At 42.4% G+C, this 26,166-nt stretch overlaps 1 protein-coding gene across 5 annotated transcripts in view; it reads left to right on the forward strand.

The window, feature by feature from the left end:
• The window catches only part of Ttll7 (tubulin tyrosine ligase-like family, member 7), a 131,826-nt gene that overhangs the window by 87,077 nt on the left and 18,583 nt on the right, over window positions 1–26,166 (forward strand). For 2 of the 5 annotated variants that reach the window (XM_017319721.2, NM_001302957.2), the window contains exons 15-20: window positions 716–917; window positions 2,559–2,633; window positions 4,746–4,948; window positions 5,834–5,968; window positions 8,318–8,398; window positions 22,344–22,504. In XM_017319721.2, coding sequence (XP_017175210.1) covers window positions 716–917; window positions 2,559–2,633; window positions 4,746–4,948; window positions 5,834–5,968; window positions 8,318–8,398; window positions 22,344–22,504 — 857 coding nt within the window. Of the gene's footprint in view, window positions 1–715; window positions 997–2,558; window positions 2,634–4,745; window positions 4,949–5,833; window positions 5,969–8,317; window positions 8,399–22,343; window positions 22,505–26,166 lie in introns of those variants that run through there. The other 3 variants (XM_017319722.2, NM_001357217.1, NM_001302958.1) reach the window with 2 other exon arrangements.

Below are 26,166 nucleotides of genomic sequence, written 5' to 3' on the forward strand. Positions count from 1 at the left end.
CAAATTTAGACAGTGGATAATTAACTAATATTAATATATATAAATATAAATTATACACACGCACGCGCGCACACACACACACACACACACACACACACACACACACACAAACTTGGTGAGTCTGGCCTTGGGTCCAATTCCAAGGAAAATAAATAGATGAATACATAAATATCAACAGTGAGCTTGCCATCTGAGTAATGCTTTACTTCCTGTACATTACCCGAGTGAATAGATTCTTGGGCTATATTTTAGTGCACGGCGTTCTTCTAATGGATTCTCTTGTTTTGCTTTCTTAGTCCTTTTGTCCTGCTTGCCTCTCTTCGCCCCTCCCCCCACCTCCCACTCATTTTTTTATTGGGTAAGGCTTGATACCTAATCTCTCTCAGGCAGAGTAAAGAAAGCTGATCGTGTTTAGAATATTTATGTATATTTTTATATTAAACATTTCCCCTCACTTTGTTGTTTTTATTTACAGAAACCCACTATTGTTTATTGCGGTCACGTAGAAACAGCCTTGTCCTCATCAGGACTGAGCCATAGTAGGCTAAGCCAGATTCACAGCTAGGGCGCGCTCTACCGGCTGAAGCGCAGCAAGCAGTAGAGAGGGCTTTCCATCATCACTAATAAGCAGGGAGCATGGGCGGGTAGGGGTGGGGTCTGAAAACGGTGCGCCCTGTGCAGTGGGATTCTAACCAAACACGTCCCTCTGTTTCAGCCCCTGTGCTGCATGCCAGAGTGTGCAGAGGTCACGAAGAAGCAGAAGTATTACGGTAGCAGTGACAGCAGCTACGACAGCAGCAGCAGCAGCAGCAATTCAGAGCTGGATGAGAACGAAAAAGAGCTGTGTCAGAAGAGACTAGACCAAGTCCCATATAGCCTTAAGCACACCAGTCACTGCAAGATAATCCAGCAATCCAGTAAGTCAATCTCTCCTACATCGTTAGAGGAAGAACTATAGAACTGAAACTCTTGAACTCAATAAAAAGTCCGTGGGCCAAAAGAAGCATTGTCCTGTGTGAGGAAACCTGTGTTCACCCTGTCTTTCTCTGGCCAGAGCTGGGTCCATCCCTCAAACCCTCTCAACTTCTGGAAGGAGGGAGTGGACCGAATTGAGGACCCTTCCTTCCTCCCGTGTCCCATAGTGTGTTTGCTAAGCTGTGGCCTGGGTTTTGTGGATGTGCCGTAAGGCTTTTAGGTGGAATGTGCTCTCTTTTAAGCCCACATCATGCCTGACTCAGTTTCTGCCTACCACCTACCTTGTTTGGTACTGTTACTTGGTTTTAAACATCTCTCCAGGCATTTGACTTGATATTTCTTTGAGCCCAGAACTGGGAAGTAGTTAACATTTTGCTCCTTCTAGCTTTTATTCTGGGCAAGCATTTAACCAGGACTCTGGGTACATGACAGGTATTTAGGAAAGCAACCAACTCTTCTTCCATCTTGCTCCCTCCAGCTATCTGCATTCTCTCTCTCTTTTCCTTTCTTTCCTTCCCTCAGTGCCAGTGACCATGATCCAGCCTCTGATTTGCCACTCACCCTTAAACATCCAAGCCAATATCTCCATTTTTTCCCCCCAGATTTTTCTTGAAATACACCTTCTTGCTGCTACCTCAGAAGTAGGACTGTCTTCAGGGGCATGCCATACGCTCTTTTGCACAGCGCATAGTGTCTCAAGGGTCCACCAAATTCTCCAGCTCAGTAGTGTAGTGAACAGGCTGCAGCTTTTACAGAGCTGATTCCCAGCAGTGGTTAGCACATGAGGGTCCTGGTATGTGTGTTAAAACTGGCCTGTGAGGCTCGGAGTAAAGTACCCAAGGAGTGAAGAACTTATCAAAGGAAGAATCCGGAGAAGCAATCTTTTGTTTTTCTCCAAGCATTCCATTGAGATACCTGCCCCCACTGCCCCTGTCATGGAAGGTCCGTGGATTTAGCAGGGAATCCACCTTATTGATTGACATTCTCTAGCACCAGTGATTGATAGCTGCAACTCTCTTTTGCTTCCTTTCCTGAAAGATTTTGTAAATGCAGCTCTGGATAAATATGACTCGGTTTTTTATTTTGGAAGCTGACATTTTATGTCCAAATTTTGCTGGATTTTGATCCCTGGCCTGTCAACTAATGTGTCTATTATTTAATAGCATGGACTGATGAAGGGTATGGGCCAGGGAGAGAAAAGATCCTGAGAGTTTTACAGCTCTGAGATTGTTCTATGCTCTGGGACCAGTAGGTTCAAGAACCAAGATTAGACAGTAGCATAATAAAGTGGGAAGCAGAATTAAAACAGGTTTTTGTGTAGGAATCTTTATTTTAAGTCAACCCAATTCAATTACATATTTATTTTCTTATTGTATCTTTAGGTGGGAATTATACCAAGGGTTTTACTTTATTTTATATTCTCTCTTTAATCTTAAACCAGGAGCCCCATAGCCACAGATTCTCTAATGACCAAGGGCAAAGTCCAGATCAGGAGTGACACTTTCTTGTGTAGACAGTGGGCTTGGTATTGTTAATGCCTCACAAAGCAACATAAACACTTTTTTCTCTCACATCATTTATAGGTGGAAGTCACAACCTAATCTACTCAGAATCACCGGTGTATCTAACTACTTTAGTTTTCTTGTCTGAATTTCCAGGTATGTAGGTGATAAGGGAGAAAGTAAGGTGACTGAGACGATGATATTTTCCTTCTACCCCACGAGCAGGTTCTCATTATTCAATCCTTACCTAAGACCTGTAAAGAAAGACCAACAGTGTAGCTGGGAGTATATGGTTTAGAATTCTCTTCCTCTTCCTCCTCCTCCTCCTCCTCCTCCTCCTCCTCCTCCTCCTCCTCCTCCTCCTCCTCCTCCTCCTCCTCCTCCTCCTCCTCCTCCTCCTCCTCTTCTTCTTCTTCTTCTTCTTCTTCTTCTTCTTCTTCTTCTTCTTCCTCCTTCCATGAGTTTTGTATTGTTGTATGTCAATTATGTGACCTTTGTAACTAATATCTTTTAAAGGTAGACTGACCAGTGACATGTTCCCATATAGTGTGCGTCTAAAAAGTGCTGTGCATTACAAATACAGAAAGATGCTAAGACTTGCAGCAAAAGTCTTTTGTTTTTAAACAGCATCTTCTAAAGCTTAGATGAGTATGTATTTTTATTCTCCCCAGAACATAAAGAAACAATACTACATTTACCACACACTCACAGTATCTTTTAGGAGTGCTCATCTAAACCTACATTTATATCTATCACATTTATGAAGTTTTGGGTTCTTTTCAACAGCTGATGAAGAGAGACCTTTGGGTATGCAACCCGGCTTCATGTGAGTTTTAGTAATTTATTTAACTAATGGAGATTGACATATTCTCCAAGCAGAGAACAAACCCAGGATAGAGGATCTAGAAAAATGAGCAGAAGAAAAGATTAAAATGCTGGTGGTGTTGAGCAACTCTCTTTTTTCCAGGTCTGGAGCCACAGCTTACCAGGGATGCTGCTTCTCTTTCATCAGTGTTCCCAGCATGCACAAGGGCAAATATTTGATGATTTTTTTAGATATTTATTTTGATAACAGTCTTATTCTTTGACTTCATTTTTTTCTTCACTTAAATCTTTTGCTATTGAAATCTCTCTCTCTCTCTCTCTCTCTCTCTCTCTCTCTCTCTCTCTCTCTCTCCCACCCTCTTTCCTTCCCTCCCTCCCCCACTCCGTGTGTGTGTGTGTGTGTGTGTGTATGTGTGTGTGTGTAAGTCTACCAATTTTGCTGCAGCCCTTTTAATAGTGAATTATTATTTACATTAGAATAACCTTCATATTGTTCTGTTCTGTGACTTCCATAAGAAGCCCTGAATTCTGTCCCTTATCTATTTACCCTGGCCACTCTCTGTTCTGTTTTCTTCTTTTCTGTGATACTTTAAAATGGTTAATTTCTGACCTACACAGAGACTCTAATAGCTAGTTTTAACCCAAGGTTAGTAGATAGCATTGTGGACTTACAAAGAAGCGGAGGCTTTTAGCATTCAAAAGGTTGAGGTGTTGGCTGACCTTGGCCACCACCTTGCTGTGTGACTTTGGGAAGGCTCTTCTGATAGTCTAGACAATAGAAATCCCTTTTCCTGGCCAGGAAGATCATTCAGTGTGTGAAGTGCTTGCCATGCAAGTGTGAGGGCCTAGGTTTGGATTCTTAGAACTCAGATGATGCCGGGTGCTGTGACATGTCTGTAGCTCCTGTGTCTCTATGGAAAGATTGGAGGTGAAGACAGGGGGTTCCCTGTACGCTGGGGGTCCGACTAGTCTTGCATCTACAGCAGTAAATGATGAACGATGAGGAGACTTTGTCTCAAACAAGGCTGAAGGCGAGGACTGAAAATTGTAGTTGTCCTCTGAACTCCACACGCGTGCTGTGGCATATGTGTTCCTGCATTTCCACACACACACACACACACACACACACACACACACACACACACACACCCCTTCTGCCCAGGTTTCTATAAGAGTGACATCAAAGAGAAGGACCTATATGCTCATGGGTGTTTGTCTCTTTCCTTCTGTGTCTCTAACATCACACTTGGAGAACTTAGCACTGACGTCTTCTTTAGTGTTTTCCCAGCAGAAGTGTTCTTTACACACCAGAACTTCTCTCCTAGCGATGGTGTCTAGACTTGACCTTTGTCACCCAGCCACCACTGGGGTCTAAGCATTAGTCTGTGGAGACCTACTAGGCAGAAAAGCGTACTAACAGCACCACTTCTCCATCATCGCTAGATTCCATGAGGCGTTCGGTCAGCTGCCCTCGGTCCATCTCTGCTCACTTACCTTCCAGAGGGGATGTGCGCCCCTTTTCTTCTCAACAAGTGATACCATTAGCAAGACCAACGTCAGCGTCCCGGTCACATTCCTTAAACCGCGCTTCATCCTACGCGAGACACCTGCCTCACGGCAGTGACACCGGCTCTACCAACACTCTGGTAAGCTATCAGTGGGTTGTGTCCTTCTGAAGTTGAGGAACACTGTACTCGATGCAGTTGGAGAGGGGATCAGCTGAGAGGATGGGGAGACGGAACCCCCAATCCCTTCTGTAATTCAGTCATGACCCTGGGAAACTGCATTGTTCTCTATCTCCTGATGCAGGAGGGTAACGTTGTTGGTAATCATTTCCTGATGCAGGAGGATAACGTTGTTGGTAATCGTTTTTATAAACACGTTTCTTTTTCTTGCAATATCTCAATCTCCTATAGAAACAAGCACAATTAGTGTATGGAAAATGCCTCTTTTAGACTCCAATAGTTTAAAAACTGGTTTAAAAAATTCTACTCATCGAGCCTAGGCGTGATGCTGTTTAGAATGCTTTCTGCAGATTATATTAACAAGGAATATCTCCTTTTCAGCATAAACTAGAGAAATTTACAATTGAGAAAGTCGGTGGTTTTATTATATTTTGCTGGAGCTAGACCAGAGAGTTATATAAAGTCTCTGTTTCATTAACATTAACAAATTTAAGAACGAGTCTTTCCAGTGGGAGAACTCTGGAGATATAACTGAATTCACTCCCTTCATAATGATGACTGATCTTACTATCCAATCCAAGAATCGGTGGCAAGTGAAACAAATTAGGAAGTCCTTTTGAATTACTCATAGGTAATGTTTATATCCCGAGCAAGATAAAATACAACCAGGAGAAAATACAAAAGACATTCTTACAAATAATAACCATTTTAATGTTAAACATTCGCAAATAAATGTCCACTTAAAAAATTAACAATGTGTCCCTTTTACCTGAAACTATCTTTCACATTATACTGGTACAGTGGAATAAGACCCCCTCCATGTGTCTGTATTCTTTCAAATTTAAGAACGAGTCTTTGCGGCAATTGAAAACCAAAGAGCAGGAAGACGACCTCACCAGTCAGACCTTGTTTGTCCTCAAGGACATGAGAATCCGCTTTCCGGGGAAGTCAGACGCAGAGTCGGAGCTCCTGATAGAAGATGTGAGTATTTGTATAAAATCCAAAGAGCATCTGTCTACTCTTCTGAGAGCATTAAAATGTATTGCCTGGGACCAGGGAGATAGATCTGTTGGTAAAACCCTTCCTGAGCCAGCATGGTCTTAGGCTGGGTCCTCAGAACTTACATAAAGAGCTGGCATGGTGGCCTGCAGCTGTGACCTCAGTACTGGAAAGGCAGAGGAAGGAAGACTCCTGAGAGTTCCCAGAGGTGAGCCGCAGCTCCCAGGGAAACGTCATTCAAGCCTGACCTCTGACCTCCACAGGCATGCATGCACACACATGTGCACACACATAAACACCAGCATATATGTGCATTGTACACATATGTACATGCACACATGCCTCCTATACATCTACACACATACAAAAAATGTATTTTCTGATCAAATTATAATTGATTGAATAGGAAATGTAATTGATATTGCTTTTAGCCCCCAGAAACTTTACAAAGTAAAAGAATTCATTTTAGTTATTAGGAACATTTTATCATATAATAAGGCTTTCAAGTAAGAATAATTAGCATCAAATAATAACTGTTCTTCATGATCAAAGAAATATCAGGGTAAACTCTTCTATTTAAAAACTAAGTTGAAGAGCTTAAGATGAAAAGAGACAGGATGAAAATAGCGCCTTGGTATAAAATGTCAAGATGAATTACAGGTGATGCCTGGAAAATCACGTTTTGAAACAGCCTGGATGAGTTATTTTCACGCCCGCCACCTAGTGGAGCGTTTGGGTGGCAGATGTTCAAACGCTCCGCAGTCAGGACTTGCTCCTCTCTTAAAAAGAAATCCAAGGTCACGGGAATGGTTTGATGGAAGAACATTTCTTCACTCAAGGTTTCTCTTATCCGCCCAACACGCTTTATAAATGCCCACAGTTAGGTCATCCATCGGCCACAGAACGTTTTGAGGGTCGGGTTGGTGGCTTGTGATTTTCTTTTCCCCAGAAGACAAGGCGCCATCTAGTGGTCATATGTAGAATAAGAACCAAAGCTCTCACTGGGTCCTCTTATTGTTCATCCAATGATATGAAACAAGTGCATAGAAATAACGAAACAAGAGAAAGATTTCTTGCTGCAAAAATCTGCAACGGCATCATATTATTGTTATTAGAGAATTATCGTTAAGTATCCAAGTCTTTTGAATTTTGTGCTAAGTTTTGTTTTGTTTTTTGTTTTTTTTTTCAAAAGTGAAAGTTAGATGCTGTTTGTCAGGGAGCTTGTTACAACAAAAGAAAATTGAAAATTTTATAAGGCATTGTGATAGATATGTTTTACATTTTTTTTTATTTAGTGTGTTTATGTGTGTTGGTCCCAGGGATTAGAAGAAGGTTACACTTGGCAGCAAGCATCTTTGGCCAACGAGCTTCATCGCCAGCCTGGAAATGTTTCCACTCACTTTGATAATGTTTATTTCTAAGAAAAGCCAGTAACTTTGAAGCAGGCACATCATTTTTGTCTGTCTTTTATGATCTGATATTTTCTTCTCGAATTTATTTCTTTTATTGAATATTTGCCTCCGTGTGTGTATGTGCACCACATGTGTGCCCGCTGCTCAGAGGTCAAGGACGGCATCACAGCCCCTAGGACAGGAGTCATAGACTATGTGTGGCCAAGTGGGTGCTAGGGATTGTACCCAGGTTCCCTACAAGAGGAACGAGTGCTCTTAGCCACTGAGCGATCACCTTGGTTCCACTGAGGTCTGCTGTTTTTAATTAGAAAACGAGAGAGAGAGACACTAATGTATGTGGCTATTGCGATTCTTCCATAAAGAAGATTGTTAGGCTTATACAATCAATGAAACGTAATTAATAATTAATGTCAGGCATTAGATTCTTTGCTGTATTTCTGCTGTGTTCCAGACTTGAATGCTTGCTACAGTATCCATTACTAGGGTGTATACTGAGGAATTCTGTAGAATTCTGTAGGTAATACAAAACAAAGGGCTAGTAGAACTCTAATTGAATATAGGCTGACTTTGAATGTATTGTTCAATATTCTATCACTATGTGGGTAACACAGCCCTGTGAGTAAAGATAGAAAAATCTGTGTTGGAGTCCTACCTAAAATGTGTGTATCCAAGGATTTCTGGCTTTTACTCTCTGAGTGATATTACTCTTACTGGAGAGAAAGAAATGGGCTCAGGTTTAGAACCTCTGACTTGTCTAAATCTCTGCAGGTATCTTTCTATGAATGGTAGAATTGTTATTATAAGTAGTGCTCTCATAGTGCTGTCACTGCACGGATGAATACAGTCATGGATAACAGGGTCATTCACTATTCTCTGTGAGCATTCTAGCCTAAATTTGTTAACTTCTCTCCCCCAATAGATCATGGATAACTGGAAGCATTATAAAACAAAAGTGGCTTCATATTGGCTCATAAAATTGGACTCTGTAAAACAACGGAAAGTGAGTAGCACATGAAGATCACTTGGCCATTTATATGTTCGTTAAGCTAAAATGTTTATTTAAGTTCAGAACAAGTTTACATATGAACATTTATTTGCTTATTTCTTCAACAAACACTGTGCACCTATTATATGTTAGACAAGGTTTAGGACCGTGTGTCAGCAGATATCTGTGAGTAGTGTGTCAGCAGATATCTGCGAATCAGTGTGTCAGAAGATATTTGTGAGTGGTGTGTCAGCAGATATCTGTGAATCAGTGTGTCAGAAGATATTTGTGAGTAGTGTGTCAGCAGATATCTGTGAATCAGTGTGTCAGTAGATCTGTGAATCAGTGTGTCAGAAGATATTTGTGAGTAGTGTGTCAGCAGATATCTGTGAATCAGTGTGTCAGAAGATATTTGTGAGTGGTGTGTCAGCAGATATCTGTGAATCAGTGTGTCAGAAGATATTTGTGAGTAGTGTGTCCGCATGTATCTGTGAGTAGTGTGTCAGCAGATATCTGTGAGTAGTGTGACAGCAGATATCTGTGAATCAGTGTGTCAGCAGAGCGGGGAGCAGGAACAAAGATCATGGAATAAAAATTAGTTTGATGTGTATATGGATGATAGACCACAGTTTTACTTATTAATCTATTTACATGATAAATTTTTATTGGAAAATAAGTGATACAGTAGTTATAAGAGATGAATTTGGATGGTGGGTCATTGCTCAGATTGAGACTTTATGGGGTTCGAGAAGAAAGAGTTTTACTTTAGTAAATGAGATGTCACTGGAAAAGTTTGAGACTTTTGTAGTCTGACTAGTAACTTGAAAGGACTCAGAACCACTGGAGGGGACTAGAGTTGAGAAGAGAGAATGTGGCATAGAGTGGAAAGTGGTGAGATGGTTTTTAGGGCAACTGAGGCAAGAAGCAGGACTGGTCAGCTAGGGTGTGGAGGGATGCTTGGATTCTGCAGGCCTGTTGTGTGGGTTTAAAAGTATTTATTTTAAGGACTGGAGAGATGGCTCAGCAGTTAATAGCATTGGTGGCTCTTCTACACGTCCCAGGTTCTATTCCAATCACCCGCATGGAGGCTCATAACCTTCAGTTCCAGGAGACACACACTCTCTTCTGGCCTCCAAGGGTACTGCATGCACACAGTGCACAGACATACATACAAGTAAAACAGTCATACACATAAAAAAATGCTTACTTTATTTTACGTGCATATATGTATATATCTGCGTGTATGTTTTTGCGCCATGTGCATTCAGGACCCCAGAGAGGTCAGGAGAGGTGTCTTATCTCCTGCAGCTGAAGTCACAGACACGTGTTACCCTCCATGTGGGTGCTAGCAATTGAATGTGGGTCCTCTTGCAAGACCAAGTGCTCTGAGCCACTGAGCCACCTCTCCAGCCCCCTGTTTTTGTGCTTTGATATTGCATATGCTAGGTAGATGTACTGACTAGCTATCCAAGTGACGATATTGAGTGTTTTTGATGTACATATGGGTTTGAGAGCAGAGTTGAGGTTGGATGTGGAGGCTGTAAGGCATTTCAAGGAATAGAGCTGGACAGGACTATGTCGAAAGTTTGTAAGAGAAGACTGGAGTTTCTGGGACCCTGTGAGCCCAGGGGCCACTCCTGCAGGTAAGAATGGGGAGGTGGGAGGATTCTCTGAAGAGGACTGAGAAGAGACAGGTGGTGCCCAGTGAAAACAGCAGGGGTTGGGGGTCCCTGAAGCCACATGAGGTTACCTCAGCCACAGACTGATGTACTGTGCTGGAAGTTGCTGCTGGGGGTAGAGCATCAACCTGTCTGTTGTTTTAGGCAAACATGGAGGTTAGTGGTGACCACAGTCAAATTTTGAGCAGTCTGAGGGAATTCTATTAGTGAGTCTCGAAGAGGAAAAAAGCAGTAGTTGGTGCAGACACTTTTCAGAGCTGGGGGAAGAGACAAAATGAAGTGGTGGTAATGTGGAGAGAGTAAGATTTCTTTTTTTCCTTTCTGCCTTAACGATGAAGACTCCTCATTTGCGCATGGGTGACAATAGTTTGGAACAACCACTGACAGGGAGGGGCAGTATCAAGTTCTTTGGGAAACCGAGGTCTGGTCCCACCAAGAACAGTTATTATAACCAGAGGGGAGAGGAAGGGCCCCAGGGTGTGACGGAAGACGTGAGATCTGATGAAAGAGCAGGGGACACATAACAGCTGCCATGCCAAGGAGCGTGGGAGGCAGGGATGGCGTCCCCTTAGGAGGCTTGTCTCATGTGCTGGGATGGTTTTCAGGAGCTAGTACTATTTCAGCAGCTCTAGGAAAGTGGATTAACATTTGGCCATTCTACGGCTTGTTGATAGATGAGATGGAATTTGATGCCGATGAGGTTATGACCTTTATCTGAGTAAACTGATCTGAAGGGCTGTCCATCAGCTCATGCGTTGCCCTGCCATGGGCAGAGGCAGTGTCTCCATTGAGGAATATGTGTCAGAAGAGGCAACAGAGGTAGACAGACATTCACCATGCTGTGAGCCATGGGTGCGTAGTTGCTTAGCAACCGAGTCTGGCCTTCTCCCCCACTACGGACCATAAGCCAGAACACCTTCTCCTTCTATGAGTGCCTTTAGGTCATGGTATTTTGTCACAGCAACAAAAAGTAACGAATGCAACGATGTTCAAACAATTGGTTATTTATAGAAGAAAAGAAAGGGATCTTACTTCTTATCGTACACAAAATAAATCCCATGCAGGTTACAGTTTGGTATATAACATAGGGAAATATTAAGACAAAGGAAATGCAGGAAGGAAGATGATTGTAATTGCAGACGGGGAAACAATATCTTTAAAAAGACCAAGAGAGCTAAAAGGGAAATCTTGAAAGACTGTTACAGGAAAGTTTAAAGTTGGGTATAGCTAGTGGTTCTTCCCCATAATCCTGGCATGCAAGAAGCTGAGGCAAGAAGACTGTTGGGAGTGCCAGCTTAGTCTGGGCTACACTGTGAAACCACATCTCAAAAACAAAAACAAAACAACAACAGCAACAACAAAACTACCATCACCAACAAAAACAACAAACAAAAGCCCCCAAACAACAACAACAACCTCAACCAACCAACCAACCAACCAACCAACCAACCAACCAAGACCCCAAGACAACAACAGCAACAACAACAACAACAACAACAACAACACCCACCCACCCAACCAACCAAAACCAAAAAGCCTAGAGAAAAATTTAGGAATGCCAAAAGAGACCTTAAAGAAAATTCAAAGCAGAATGGGTGTGAGGATGTTAAGCAGGTAAAGAATTGAGTTTAGCAGGCAGGAGTGGGATTTGAGTAGTTGGGGGTTGAGCAGGCAAGGCAGGTGCTGAGCACATGGGAGAGTGTTGAGGAAGACTGACATTCAGTGCCCATCACATAAAAAGCAACAGAGGTAAACCAATCATTCTTAGCAGTCAGTCAACAAAAGTCAAACCAGCTTATAAACACCCACAGGTAGCGTGGCAAAATGCATAAAACAGGACTATTTACTAGATCTTCAAATAGCCAATCAGCATGCAAATAGATCTTTGGCTTTACTAATGATGAGGCAACAGCAAGTGAAAATTATCCTATTGGCAAAAATTAATAAGATGGATAATTCTCATTTGTGGGCCTAGCATGGCCTAAGAGGGCCTTTGCTCCGCCATCAGACAGGGTACATTGGTCTAACTCTTCAGAAAGGTCATTCACGGTACTTATTAAATTATGGATGCTCGTAGCCTTATGAGTCAGAAGAACCATTCCTTGCACTGTGTCCTGAAGATTTTCATCCTGAAAAGTAGAAAAGACATCTATAGGCCAACATTTATAACAGTGCTGTTAGTCAACTACCAAGAAGCAGCTTGAGTGTCGCAGTGGGATTATGGTTAAAAGGACGTGGTGCATTCTTGCAATTTAGTGGCATTTGTTTGAGTACTATTCTAGAATCTTCTGAGCAAAGCACCCAGCAAGAAACAAAACTCAATGCAGACTCTCCGGGAGGCAGGTGTCCTCTGCTCCCCGGTCTTCTCTTTCTGGAGATATTCTGGGCTCAGTGCAACCAGTGGACCATGCCTGTGGGAACTGAGGGAGCCTTTCAGATCTGGTGGCCATCTTTTTCTGTCTCATTCTCAACCATGCATTCTGGATGGTGAATTATCAATCCAGTATCAATTTCCAAGCAAGATAAACATTCCAGGCTGAGTTTTGGGAGCTCAGCCCCCTGCGAGCGTTCTGCAAGGGTGGGGAGGGTCTGCATCTATGTGTCTATGATATCCAGTGTCACTCACTAGTCACATGAAGCTCCCCCCCCCCTTTTTCGAGACAAGGTTTCTCTGGGTAGCCCTGGCTGTCCTGGAACTCACTCTGTAGACCAGGCTGGCCTCGAACTCAGATATTTGCCTGCTTCTACCTTCGGAGTGCTGGGATTAAAGGCGTGCACCACCACACCTGGCCACATGAAGGACTTGAACTACTGTGACCACACAAATTGAGTTTGTAACTTAGTTTCAGTTCATCTAGAGTGAGAGGACAGTCACATCTATCGCTTTCTGCATTTAACAGCATAGGTCTAACAGACGAGATGCCCTTTTCTTAATGGTCTTCCATAAAACCTTTCTTTGCTATCTTCCCACTTATGAATTTAGAGGGGCCATGAGAACAATCCAGTGACATTTTTCATTTGATACCAACCTAAAAGGACACCTATATTAAAGTAATAAGTTACACAATAAGGTACATTGTTTTATTTTAATCTACTAATGAGTGTATTACTTAAAATTAACCTGTTTTTTTTTTTGTCTTCTTGTCTGTCTTTTTGTCTCTGTCTGTCTGTCTGTCTGTCTGTCTTTTTCTGTATGCTTGACTGCCTTCCTTTCTCTCTGGCATTAGTGTTTTCCTTCTTGAAGCAGCTGTATGATGGCATACCCTATACTCCCAACAGTGAGGAGTTAAGACAGCCTTGTCTACATAGTAAGTTCAAGGCCAGCCAGGGTCACATAGTGAGATCCTACTTCAAAGAACCTTCCTTTGTTTGACCATGTATGATTTATTCCTAGCGGATCTCTGTACTGAGCTAAGAGAAGGGGAGCAATGCTACCTACTGCCTTTTCCCTCCTTTACTTTATGTATTTCTATATTTTTCAAGTTACCATGATCTGTTTTACAAGTGGAGGGAGGGATGGCTGAGAGAAATGAACCAGTCTGTTGTAAACAACTTGACTAAATAACAGAGATGTGGGTTGGCGCCATGGCTCAAAGAAACAAGGGAAAGAGGTGGGACTGGGCTCTGAGTCCAGGATTTTAATCTAGGCTGCATGGGCAGGAGATTCACAAGTTCAAGTCCAACCTAAGGTTTAGAATGAGTTAAAGGTTAACCTGGGTAATTTAGTAAAGAGTCTACCTCAAAATAACAAATACAAAACAGGTTGAGGAACATAACTCAGCTGATTGCCTGGCATTTGCATGAAGTCCTGGTTTAATCTCTGGCACCACAAAACAAAACAAAAACAACAACAAAACCAAAACATAAGACAATCAAAAGAAAGAAAAGAAAGAATACAGAGAATTAGCAGTTACAACAAAGAGGTGGATAAAGACTGCACCTTCCTCCTAAACAGCACACCGTCCTTCAGCACATTCCTTCCATCTTTTTCATGTCACCTATACGATTCCCTTACAGCCACAAATTATCTTTCCCCGTTTGACATTTCAGGGCAACTTGTACCTGCCTTCTATCTACTGTGAGAGGTTTATGAATTTTAAAAGGCCCTTTAGGGCTACCATGCTACCAGCCACCTGCCTGGGGTCCTCTTGGTACCCACAGTCTGTGGGAAGGAGAGGAGACCCTGTGGCAGTGCTGAACAGTCCTGGTGAGTGCCACAGCCCTAGGAGCAGACCCCAGGGCTGACTGCTCCAAGTCCTCTAGAGCTCAGGGACATAAGGACCTGTGGAGGCTTTGCCTCTGGGCTAGGCTAGCCAGCTGTGGATTGGTACCTGACAGCTTTGAGTAGTGGTGCCTCTCAGGCTCTGACACCTCAGGTATAGATGGGTCCCTCTAATCTGTCTATAAATGAGTCTCACATTGTAGTCACTTGCTTTTGCCTGTGCCCTGGACTACCCGCTGTCCTACCCTACCTGCCCTTTGGGGGTTGGAGGTGAGGTGGCGCGGAATCAATGACACAGACTCCTGGAGCCCGTGAGAACCCCTCAGCAGGCTTCTCTGAACACTGCTGCAAGCTCCTTCAATACCCTCCACCTGCACCCCATTGGTCCTAAGAGTGCATCTCTTTTAAACAGCAGTTCCTGATTGGCTGGCACTGTGTACATCAGCAATCCTCCATCTCTCAGGCAGTCCTCAATTAGGTCCTCCTGCAGATGTCTTTGCGATTGTGCGTCCCAGCATTTATGCAGAGGTGGCCTTGCTGTTCCTTCTACAACTTGCAGGTTTGCAACACACGTTTATTAAATCAGTATGATTCGAGATGCCCGGTAAACGTGAGATGAGCTTCTGTAAATTGAGAAGGACGCACTCTGTGAATAGAAAGGATTATTCCATATGTTTAAGGGTCATGCTTACCGGGATTAGAAATTTAAAAATTAACATAAGCACTTGTGAATTTATAAGCACATGCATATCCCACCTGTCAGCGCCCCCATGCCAATTTACTGTAAGGACACTTGTGTGCTCTTCTGTTAAGACTTGTCCAGAGGCCGTTCTGTTAGAGCAGGAGGCTGTACTAAAGTGAGGTCCAAAACCTTCATTCTCAGTTCATACATCTTTTACTCCATTTTACGAGTTCCGGTTTTGGTTCGTTCTTTGGTCAAATATCACTCAAAGGTTTTATATTTCCTGTGTGCTTTAAGATACAATAAGCTACCCATTCCTGACAAAAGCCTGCTAATAATGTCTCATAGTTCATGTTAGCTCAACTGTTATGATCATTCCGCTACATGGCTACTTTATAGACAGTTCTATTTTGGGGCCAATGAACTCATGTATTGGATTTTGACATTCAAGGATAAAAAGGGTTGATCTGAATTAGAGAAAAGTTGATCTTACTGAGAGACCCCTGGACGTTCGAGAGTTGCTAGGCAGAGGCTGTGAGCAGAAGAGAAGCCCTGGAATCCCACAATGCAACTCACTAGTAGTGGTTTTTCTTGCTGTGGTCATGGTTACAGCAAGCATCTCTCTTTTTTCTTCACCTATTCTGTTCTTCAGAGGCCTTTGTGTGACAAACTCTGTTATCTCAGAGGACTGAGGGGCAAGGCACCCAGGCATAGCAACATTCAAGGGCTCTCGGGAGCAGCCTTTCTGTGATGACGTTTTCCTACTGCAGGAAGGCGTTCAGCGCTTTCTCCCATGAGTCTTCACTTGACTCCAAGTTCTAAATGTGTAGAACTTTCCATCTTTGTAAAAAACTATCTATGCTAAATTGATAGCTCTTCCACCAATATCCATTCAAAGAAGCATGGGCAACCCCATCCCATAACACACACACCCGTCGACAAGGGAGGCACTACATTTTATTGTAAGCAAAGGTTTATTGTTTTAATTCAAATTTAGAATGTTTTTCTGCTTAATCCAGGGTATGCAAATTAATACCCACAATTCTTAAAACTTACCTCAGACAGGGGTAAAAGTATGGAATTATTCTCAAGGATCACTGGGGCACATTATCATGTGCCTAACTGATTTATCCATATTGTAAATTCAAACACATAAATAGTTTTTCTCCATCTTGTCTCTATTTCAATTTTATTTCTGAGGAAATGAGAACCAAATCACTAACTTGTGACAATGAGAGAGTGAATATCATAACAAGACAAAGTGCACTGAAGAGAAACACACACACACACACACACACACACACACACACACACACACACACATACACACACACACACACAAACACACACGAATTAGAGAGTCAGTGTCCGGGAGTGGGAAGAGGCCCTGGCCTTGTGGAAATACAGCTTTGGGTTTGGTATACTCCTACCCTTATTGTAGCTGAGAGACTTAATAGGCCTTCTCTGAGATTTGTAGCTACAGGCACTGGGCAGTTCTGGTAAGAAAGGGAAAGCTTGTGTGCACTTGAATTATTCTGTGTAGAATTCTTCTTTGTAGAATGTACAGAGATGAGATATAAATGTGACCTCTTGACTTACCATGTTGGCCTGTGCCCAACTTTCTGTTATTTCCCTAGAAAGCTTGAAAATATATCAAAGACAAGAAGCAATGAAGAAATGTACGTCAGCCATGGAATGCAGAGTTAGATCTTATAAAATGTCACCCGTTTAGAAAACCAAAGATTTAACTAACGTTATTAGATGTGGATTAATCGGATGCATCATTCTTTCAGCTCTGCTCCTGTGGGATGCAGTTGCTAAGTGAGGATAATTAGAAGTGAAGGAGGCTTCTATGGGGAGCACCCAAGGGGAGAGATCTGAAGGAGGCAGGAAGAGCATTTCAGCTACAGCACAGGTCAGACTTGTGAGCTGAGGGGAGGGGGCAGATGGATGGAAATGACCTCAGCCTTAAGTGAATCTTAAGATGGTGCTGGCCAGGCTGATGGAGAGGGTAGACTAAAACTGGGTGTTGGAGGGTTGACACCAGGTAGCAGTGCCCCCAGCCATGCGTGCTTCTTCAGTGGGCGCAGCCTAGGTAAAGCTTAGGCAGTGACTGACTAGTACAAGTGATCCTGGGTGAGAAAGCATTGGATGACCAAACTCCTTTAAAACAGGTTGATCTGAGTTGCCTGGACCCATCGCTACTCAGGCTGTGTGTTACTTAAGAATTTATTGGCTGCCGATTTTGTCCATGAACTCAGCTGGGTGCTGTTGGGGATTTTGAAAGTTCACTTCATGTTTTTAGTGACTTAACCATGAACTCTTCATGTGTGTGTGGAGGGATTGGCACATCCCAAGCATTCATACTTCCATGGAGGAAATAGATATTTATCTCACTTGTTTTGGTTGCAGGACAGTGATATTGCTGATGTTCATCAGAGTTCTGTAAAATTCAGAGCTTAGCTTGCCAAACACAGAGACTCCCGCATGCTTTGTCGTGTGTGTATGTGTGTGTGTGTCTGTATGCATTTTTATGGAAATAAGACTATTTGCCTTTCTTCCCATTTTCCTTACTAGGTATAAAATAATAAAGAGCTGGAGCTTAAGAATTAAATACTGGGGAGAATCTTCAGAGAGTGGAAGTGGAAATAGTTCTCTCATGTAACATCAGACTGTGGCAAACCTGCAGTTGTGCAGTCTAGCCTTCTGCCAAGAGCCGTGCTTCCAACGCTCCATAAGGGATATATATATATATGTATATATGAAGTACGAGCATGTGCCGCGTTGATGGGCTGTGAAGAACGCCCAGTTTGCTGAAAAGCACATTCTCTGTTGTCATACATAGGCACGAACTAAGGTGGGGGGAGTGTGGAGAACCCAGTCATAGTCTATCTGCATTTGTTTTAGAGTTTTTAATGGATCCCCGTTGACCAGAGCTGCTTGGTAGCAAATCCCTTTCCACACCTACCTCAGCGGCTGCTGCTTGTATTTCGGCTGCTGCTGTCTCCCATCTCCGTTTCATTTGGGCTGACAGGGGATGCTGTCCCGAGTGGTTCATTTTGTGTCAGCAAATACGCCTTCGCCCTATAGGCGCGGCGGCTGCACACATCATTAGAGCTGTGCACACCGATTTTAATGTTGCTTCCAAACTGTCTTCACCTCTTGCCATTATTTTAATTTAGGACCAAACTGCTCAGCCATATGGAGTAGTTTGTCATTCAGTATCTGTAGTGGCAAAATATGTATTTATCTGTGTGCGTTATGCCTTCAGATGGGCTATGTTTCACAAGAAGACAAGTCTTCACTTTATTAACGTGGCCATTCCCTGAATTTTTCCATCTGCTTTTCCCACAGAGGGCTTAATATTAGTTGGGATGCTTTGCAAAGTCATAAAGAAATGATACTTAGTTCTGTACGTTGGCTTCTCTTGAGCCCACAGTTAAATGCAAGGACGCCTTGCTGGCCATTCATCATTATACTTCACAAATTATTCAGCATCTGGGCAGGGGGTGTAACATGGTAGGTAGAGGCTTGCCTAGCATGCACAAAACTCTGGGTTCAATCCCTGGCTGTATTCACGTGCCTGCAATCCCAGCACGTGGGCAATGGAAACGGGAAGATCATAAATTCACTGTTATGCCCAGCTCTATAACAAGTTTAAAGCCACTGTGGTATGGGGGCTGGGGTGATGGCTCAGTGGTTAAGAAATATTAATGTGCATGATCGTGGACTCCATCTCAGGGGTTTTGGAAAAGGGCCAGAGAGCAACAGTACTTTTTACTTGGTTTTGGGATTTCAGGACTTAATATAGTCAGACATGCCTAGAATAAATCTAAGTTCCGATGCTTATCTCATCTGCATAGGTTTTCCCTGAGCAATCGGTAAGTGGTAGCCCTTGTCCTAAGCCTCCCGGGACAGGATAAACATGTGACTGGATGGGACATCAATTCTCTGCTATTAATTAGTAGGACATTAAAGTCAGGTGACAGATGACAGAGGATGGTCTGGTCCTCGAGGGGTCTTGTGGTAGGTTAGTGGTAAGTGGGCTGTCCCCCCAAGTGATGTTGTTTGAAGATAGAGAATTCTCCGGGTGAGTAGGCAGAAACTGCTTTGGTTAGCAAAGAGCTAGTGCGAGGTTACAGAATACTGAAGAGGAAGTGTTTGGATTCTTTTCCTTTAAATTATGGAAATGGATCTTTCTCATCCATCTTCTCTCCTAAGACCAGAGCTTGCCCGTAGTGATGCTTCTTGAAAGCTAAAAGCAAGGAGAATCGGAGTTCCCAGTGATGTTCTGTAGAAAGGAGTAAGTATCTACACTCACCAGGTGGTACCAAACTTCCCCAGTCTAGGAAAGCTCTCCTGAGTGGTAGGAAATCTTAGCTGTGGAATGAAAGCTCTCTCAAGCCCTTAGGTCCTCATTTACAGACATATGAGGGTTAGGATACTAGACTACCATGCTCTTAAAAGTTTCCCTAGACTAAGAATAATTACATGTAGAGTCGTGACCCAGAGAGTGTCTTTTTTTTCCAGTTTTCTCCTATACTTATTTATTTATTTATTATTTATTTATTTATATTAGATATTTTCTTTATATACATTTCAAATGCTATCCCAAAAGTTCCCTATACCCTCCCCAGGCCCTGCTCCCCTACCCACTCACTCCTTCTTCTTGGCCCTGGAATTCCCCTGTACTGGGGCATATAAAGTTTGCAATACCAAGGGGCCTCTCTTTCCAATGATGGCTGACTAGGCCATCTTCTGCTACATATGCAGCTAGAGACACGAGCTCTGGGGGTACTGGTTAGTTCATATTGTTGTTCCACCTATAGGGTTGCAGACCCTTTCAGCTCCTTGGGTGCTTTCTCTAGCTCCTCCATTGGGGGCCCTGTGATCCATCCAATAGATGACTGTGAGCATCCACTTCTGTATTTGCCAGGCACTGGCATAGCCTCACAAGAGACAGCTATACCAGGGTCTTAAATAGTATGCTTTGCAAAGTGCTTGTCATGGATATTGTATGAGGCAAAGGCAAAAGCAAAAGCTAGTTGCTCAGAGTAGTGTTCAAATCCTGAGCATTAATAACATTTGCCTATTTTGGTTATTTTATGTAACTCATATTTATTCTTGAGATTAGCATATGATAACCTGTAATTGGCTACCTTTTTTATTCTTTCATTTTTGAATTATGATTTTGGCCCTATTGTATTTTACCAATACGATGGCAGAAAGTGGAAAGGAACATTGAGAAATGACTTAAGTTTCTATCGTGTTTCCGCCAGTGTTCACTCTTTCATCCAGCACTCACAAGTCCTGTTTTCTGCATTAAATATTGCAAAGCATTAAATGAATAGCTTAAATGAAATTTAAAACAGCATAAATTAAAGCGATGCCTGGTATGAATAGTATATCAGTATTATTGTGAATAATTCATATGAAAGTGTTTTCTTTAATCCTCTTTGTAATTAAGGAGTCATTATCCAGGAGAGTGTCTGTCATTAACTGCTTTCTTGTGGGGTGCATCATCTCTCTCCTGTTCCCTGCACTTGTTTATACAACTCGACACACAGCAGAATGTACATCTCTGCCCCCATTTCACAGTCATGGGGACAGGACAAAGCGGAGCGAGGCCACCGTGTGGCTCACATACTTCACTGTGAGGACTCAGAGCTGGTCTGGTATTCTGCAAAAATGGGTATTGGCTTGAAATAGAACTTAGTCGTCAGTGGCTAATATCACTTTAATATTTAGGGAACACCAGTGGAAAGAAATGGTTCTCACTCCTCTTTCCAATTCATGTTTATTCCTGTAGAGAGCAATTGTCTTCACCATTATCTTTTTAATATGACCCAATTCTTTATATTCATTGCACATTTGTATTAATGTTTTATGGCAATTTTAAATATGTTCATGATATTAATTTCTTGTTGGGTATGCATGTTTGAATACATCTTCTCTGTAATTTGATCATTTCCTTTTTCTTTTAAAGTATCTTTGTGTGTATTATACTATGTTTGTATGTGTGTGTATATGTTATGTACTGTGTTTATGTGTGTTATAATCTATGTTTATGCGTGTGTGTGTGTGTGATATGCTGTGCTTATATGTGTGTGAGATATACTGTTTCTATGTGTCTGTATGTTATATACTGTGTTTTTGTATGTGTGTGATATATTCTATGTTTGTGTGTGTATGCTATATACTATGTTTATGTATATGTGTATGAGATATACTGTGCTCAGGTATATCTGTGAGATATGCTGTGTTTATGTCTATGCATACTCCTGGGAACCAGAAGCCAATTTATCACTCCTTGATTTCTTTCCAGCTTATTTTTAATTATTATTATTTTATTTACTCTTATTGTGTGCATGTTTGGGGGCCGCATCACTGCTGGGCACACGTGGAGGTCTGAGAGAAGCCTATGGAACAGGCTTCTTGCTTCCACTTTGATAGGAATTCCAGGACATGAACATAGGTCAGCAGACATAGATTTCATAGCTGGCAAGCACCTTTAATTACTGGGCCATCCAACAACCCACCCACCCTGTGCTCTTTGAGGCAGATCCTCTCACTGAACTCAGTAGCTAGGCTGCCTGTTGAGTGAGCTCGAGATCTGCCTGTCCCTGTCTCTTTTCTACAGAGGTCACAAATGTGCCATAGCACTGGGCCTTTTCTTTCTGATATTGCTAATGGCTTCAGGTTCTTAATAATCATATGATCATGATGTTATACAGCTTAGGAAATCGTTTTCTTGCTCAGGGCCTAAAAGACCTGTGCACGTGGATACTTTAATGTTTGTTTGTTTGTTTGTTTTTGTTTTTGTTTTATTTTTTTGACTTGACATATCAAGTCTTCTAGAATTGGGATTTGTAGTTTGAGTGAAGTTCAACATCCCGTGCTCTTTTTCATAAAGCATCTATTTTGTAGTCTCCACTTGTTTCAGCCCTCTCTGCTGGCTTCAGCAGTAGTACTGACCAGCAGACTTTCACATGTGCATGCTGCATGCGTTGGTCTGTATTTCTGTTGAGTTCTTTTTTCCTCTCCTTCCTCTTCCTTCTCTCCCTCCTTCTCCTCCCCTCAGCACCTCTCCCCTCTCAGTCCTGCTCCTCCTTGCCCCTTTCCCTCCTCTCCTCCCCTCCCCATGCAGACTTTCATCTCTTACATTTAAGCCAGCATGGTGGCACATGCCCATAATGTGAGTGTTTGGGAGCTTGAAGCAGGAGACTCAGGAACTGGAAGCCAACTTCAGTGATACAGTAAATTCTTGGCCAGCCTGGGCGGCAGGAGATGACACTTACCTTTCACTGAAAAGACACATCTTTGAAACTTAGACTCATGTATGCATATGTAGATTTTAAGTACTTGTTTTTCCACTAGGTTTTGGACATAGTAAAATCAAGTATTCGTACAGTTCTTCCAAGAATCTGGAGGGTCCCTGATGCTGAAGAACTGAGTTTATACCGGATTTTCAACAGGGTATTTAATCGCCTACTCTGGAGTCATGGCCAAGGACTGTGGAGCTGTTTCTGTGATTCAGGGTAAGCCGAAGTCATTTATCTTCTGTTACTGCATTTTAACTCTGTTGTTATTTAGTCATAAAGCTAGACCATGGAAATGGTCAACTATCTTTAATAACAGTCCTTTAATGCAAATTTTTACTGCATATATTTGGAGTACTCAAGTATAATTTATAGCAACTAAGTTGATTTGGACGAGTCAACAGTGAGCTCTGGGTTCAGTGCAAGACCTTCTTTATAAAAGTAAGATGGAGAGCAATTCAGAAGGCCACCCAGCATTGAGCTCTGCTCCTCATGCACACATGCAGAAACACTTGCAGGGCATGTGCATACACACAGAATATACATACCACACACATACAGCATGTATACATACCACACATATACAGCATGCATACATACCACACACATACCACACACATACATACATACACACACATAAAAATACACACAATACACAAAAACATACATGCACACTATACACCAACACTATACACATATACATACTGCATGCATGTATGCATGGAGACACACACACACACACACACAGTTATATACACATGTACCTTCTGGGTAGTCTTGTGCCCAGTGTTTCATTTCCCTGTTTTGTCTTCTTGCTCACATTCCATCAGTTGTCCTCACCTGTCCGCGTCTATACTTGTCCATGGACACAGCCATCTAACTCTCCCTAACTTCCTTATGCCTTTCTCTTATCATATCCTGTTCTGACTATGCTCCATAAAATCTCTTCATTTTTCAAATATCTTAAAGATCCGTCCATTCTGCATTGTTTGAGTCCTACCAAAAAGCCAGATTACACTTATCTCTGTTATAAAATCTTAACATACTCTCTGCTCTGACATAGTGTCTGAGTGGCACTTGCATGTTCTAGACACGAGCCTGCATCCTCCGTGCCTTTGGCAGATCCCTTCCCACCACTGTGTGCTTCGTGTCATCCGTTCTTCACTAGAAGGGAAAAGCACTCTGGATTGCACTGACATCTGAGGATAATCTTGGTTATAATGACTTCTACAGAGATTTAGATGAAGCATTTGATCTGTGTTCTGTAGCCCCTCAATGATTGTGCTCTAGAATGTCTCTCTCTATGTGAACCCATTCTATTTGGTTTGTTTGTGAATCTTTTGGTTTGGTGCTACATTGGAATTTCAGTTCCTGCTCACCATGGAAGGCTGTAAAACAGTGAGCTACTTATATTAATGCTGGGTGTTTGCCAGAGTCAGCATCTGAAGATATATATCAGCTGAGTCAGCACCTGAAGATATACATCTGCTGAGTCAGCATCTGGAGATATACATCTGCTGAGTCAGCATCTGGAGATATACATCTGCTGAGTCAGCATCTGGAGATATACATCTGCTGAGTCAGCATGCTGAAGATGTACATCTGCTGACTTCATTGACTACAGGGCTTAATTTCCCCACTTGTTTTTGGTAACATATTCTGGCATGGTTGAGGTTCCTTCTCACATGCCACTAGCATCATACCCTGCAAGTTTCCATGGTGGTATCTTTCCCTACAAACACTGACAGCCGTTTAAAGTCAAGCTTATCGAAGGCTTACTAAGCAGAAGACAGTTGCTCACATATTCGCCATAATAGTATCTAGAGTAAACTATTTCTGTTACCTTCATGTGACAGGTGAGGTAACTAAAACACACACAGAGCCTGTCATCTATCCTGTAGAGATTGGACAAGCCTTCATTTAGACTCAGGAAGCCTGAGTTTAGCTTTGGGCTTTATTTAATAGCTACACAATGGTGCTTTGTGGGATTCCTTGACTCTACGAAGCTAGGCGATGTTGCTTGTCTTTGATCTTCTGATCACATCTTCTACAGTTCTACTGTATCTCCTGAAACTTTGCCCTGGCAGTGTGTGTGCCTTTAACAGCGGGTCTGACAGCTAGGGAGTCAAGGTGAAAGAAATCTAGTCTTCTCATTTTTTAAGGAATGATTTTAATTTTAAAAAATTGTAGTTTTCTTGGTAAATTATGTGGAAAATATTAGACAAATATAATTTAAGTAACTCTAGGATAGTTCCATACCTGTCTCTGTCTGTTAACATACCCAAGAGTAGACGAAACAAATAAGCCACCTTGCCTACCTCCTGAAAAATTGAACCATATTATAAATAATTCTTGCCGGTTTCAATAAATTCAGCCCAGAGCTTTGTTATCAGGTAGCAAATATAATCATCTTTTTTCTCTTCTTGGATGCCCGTGGCCAAGAACCCCTTAGTTCTAGGTAGTCCTTTGGGAGATTTTTAAAAGATATCACACACACACACACACACATGAATATACATAAAAGATATATTTTATTTTAAAGGTTATGTATATGTGTGTGTTTGGGGGATGTACATGTGAGTGCAAGTGTGCATTGGATCCCCTGAAGCTAGAATTACTGGCAGTTGTGAGCTGCACCGGGTGGGTGCTGGGACACAAACCAATGTCCTGTTGGGAGTGCAGGAAACACTCTTAACAGAGTCATCATTTCAGTCCCCCCACCCCCACCCCGCCCACACTAAGTGATCATTTCAGCCCCACCCCTACCTCAGGAGGGTTTTGATGGTTCACTTTCTGATTGTAGTAGTCTCATGAGGAGTGTGGTTTTGGAATTTTATTAAATAAAATCATCTACCATGTTTTCCTGGACTGAGGGGATTCTGGATTTCTGTGGCCTCTAACTCAGGAAAGATGGCTCTGACAAGTTAACACTTCAGTGGGACCTACAGGAAGAATAGAAGAATAGGAAGGTGTTGACTACATAAAGCATGGAAGAGGAAGGAGGAAGTGGTGGGGAGGGGAACTTGGGAGGAGGGAGGACGGTGGAGGAGATGGAGAGAAAGAGGAAGTAGGGGTAGCTAACTACAATATGGGAGCGGGTATACACCAGTTCTCTCTGTACTCAGAAGGAGGTTTTCCAGTTTAGGCCTTTTAGTCCAAACCATTTTCTATGGGAGTTTGTCATATGGAAGCGTTATCATTTATTTTCAAGATCTTAGTTCAGAAATAAACTGTAAGAAGCATTCTTGGGTATGTTAATAGGAAGAGACAGGTACAGAGCTGTCCTAGAGTTACTAAAATTATATTTGTCAAAGATTTTCCACACAACTGAGCAAGAAAGCAATACTTTTTTTAAAAAATTAAAATCATTCCTTGAGAAATGAGAAGGCTAGATTTCTTTCACCTTGACTCCCTAGCTGTCAGACCGGCTGTTAAAGACACAACACACACTGCCAGGGCAAAGTTTCAGAAGCTAAAGCAGAACTGCAGGAGATCAGAACAGAGGACCAAAGACAAGCAGCAACACCTGGCTACATATAGTGGCTTGATTTTAGGCTTTGAGCTACCTTAGTTTGACAGACGTTAGGTGATGTGACCACCATCCTTCATGGCTCTCCCCTCTGGCTGTGTTCACAGTAGGCCTCTGGCTGTGTTCACAGAAGGTCGTCAACTCTCAAATGTTTTTTTTTCTTTCTTTCTGATGATTATTTGCTCGCTTGAAAGACTGTGCAGATTTTTAAGTGGACAAAGCAAAATTGTTCGTTCTCTTCTGTCCACCCAACCCTCAGTCAGGTTTCCTTCCAGACCACAAAGGAACAAATCAGTTCCCTTCTTCACATAAACATTTTATTAAAAGTCTCCACGAGGAGAAGGGTGGGGTG

The sequence above is a fragment of the Mus musculus genome, chromosome 3 (assembly GCF_000001635.26).
Source record: "Mus musculus strain C57BL/6J chromosome 3, GRCm38.p6 C57BL/6J".
NCBI lineage: Eukaryota > Metazoa > Chordata > Mammalia > Rodentia > Muridae > Mus > Mus musculus.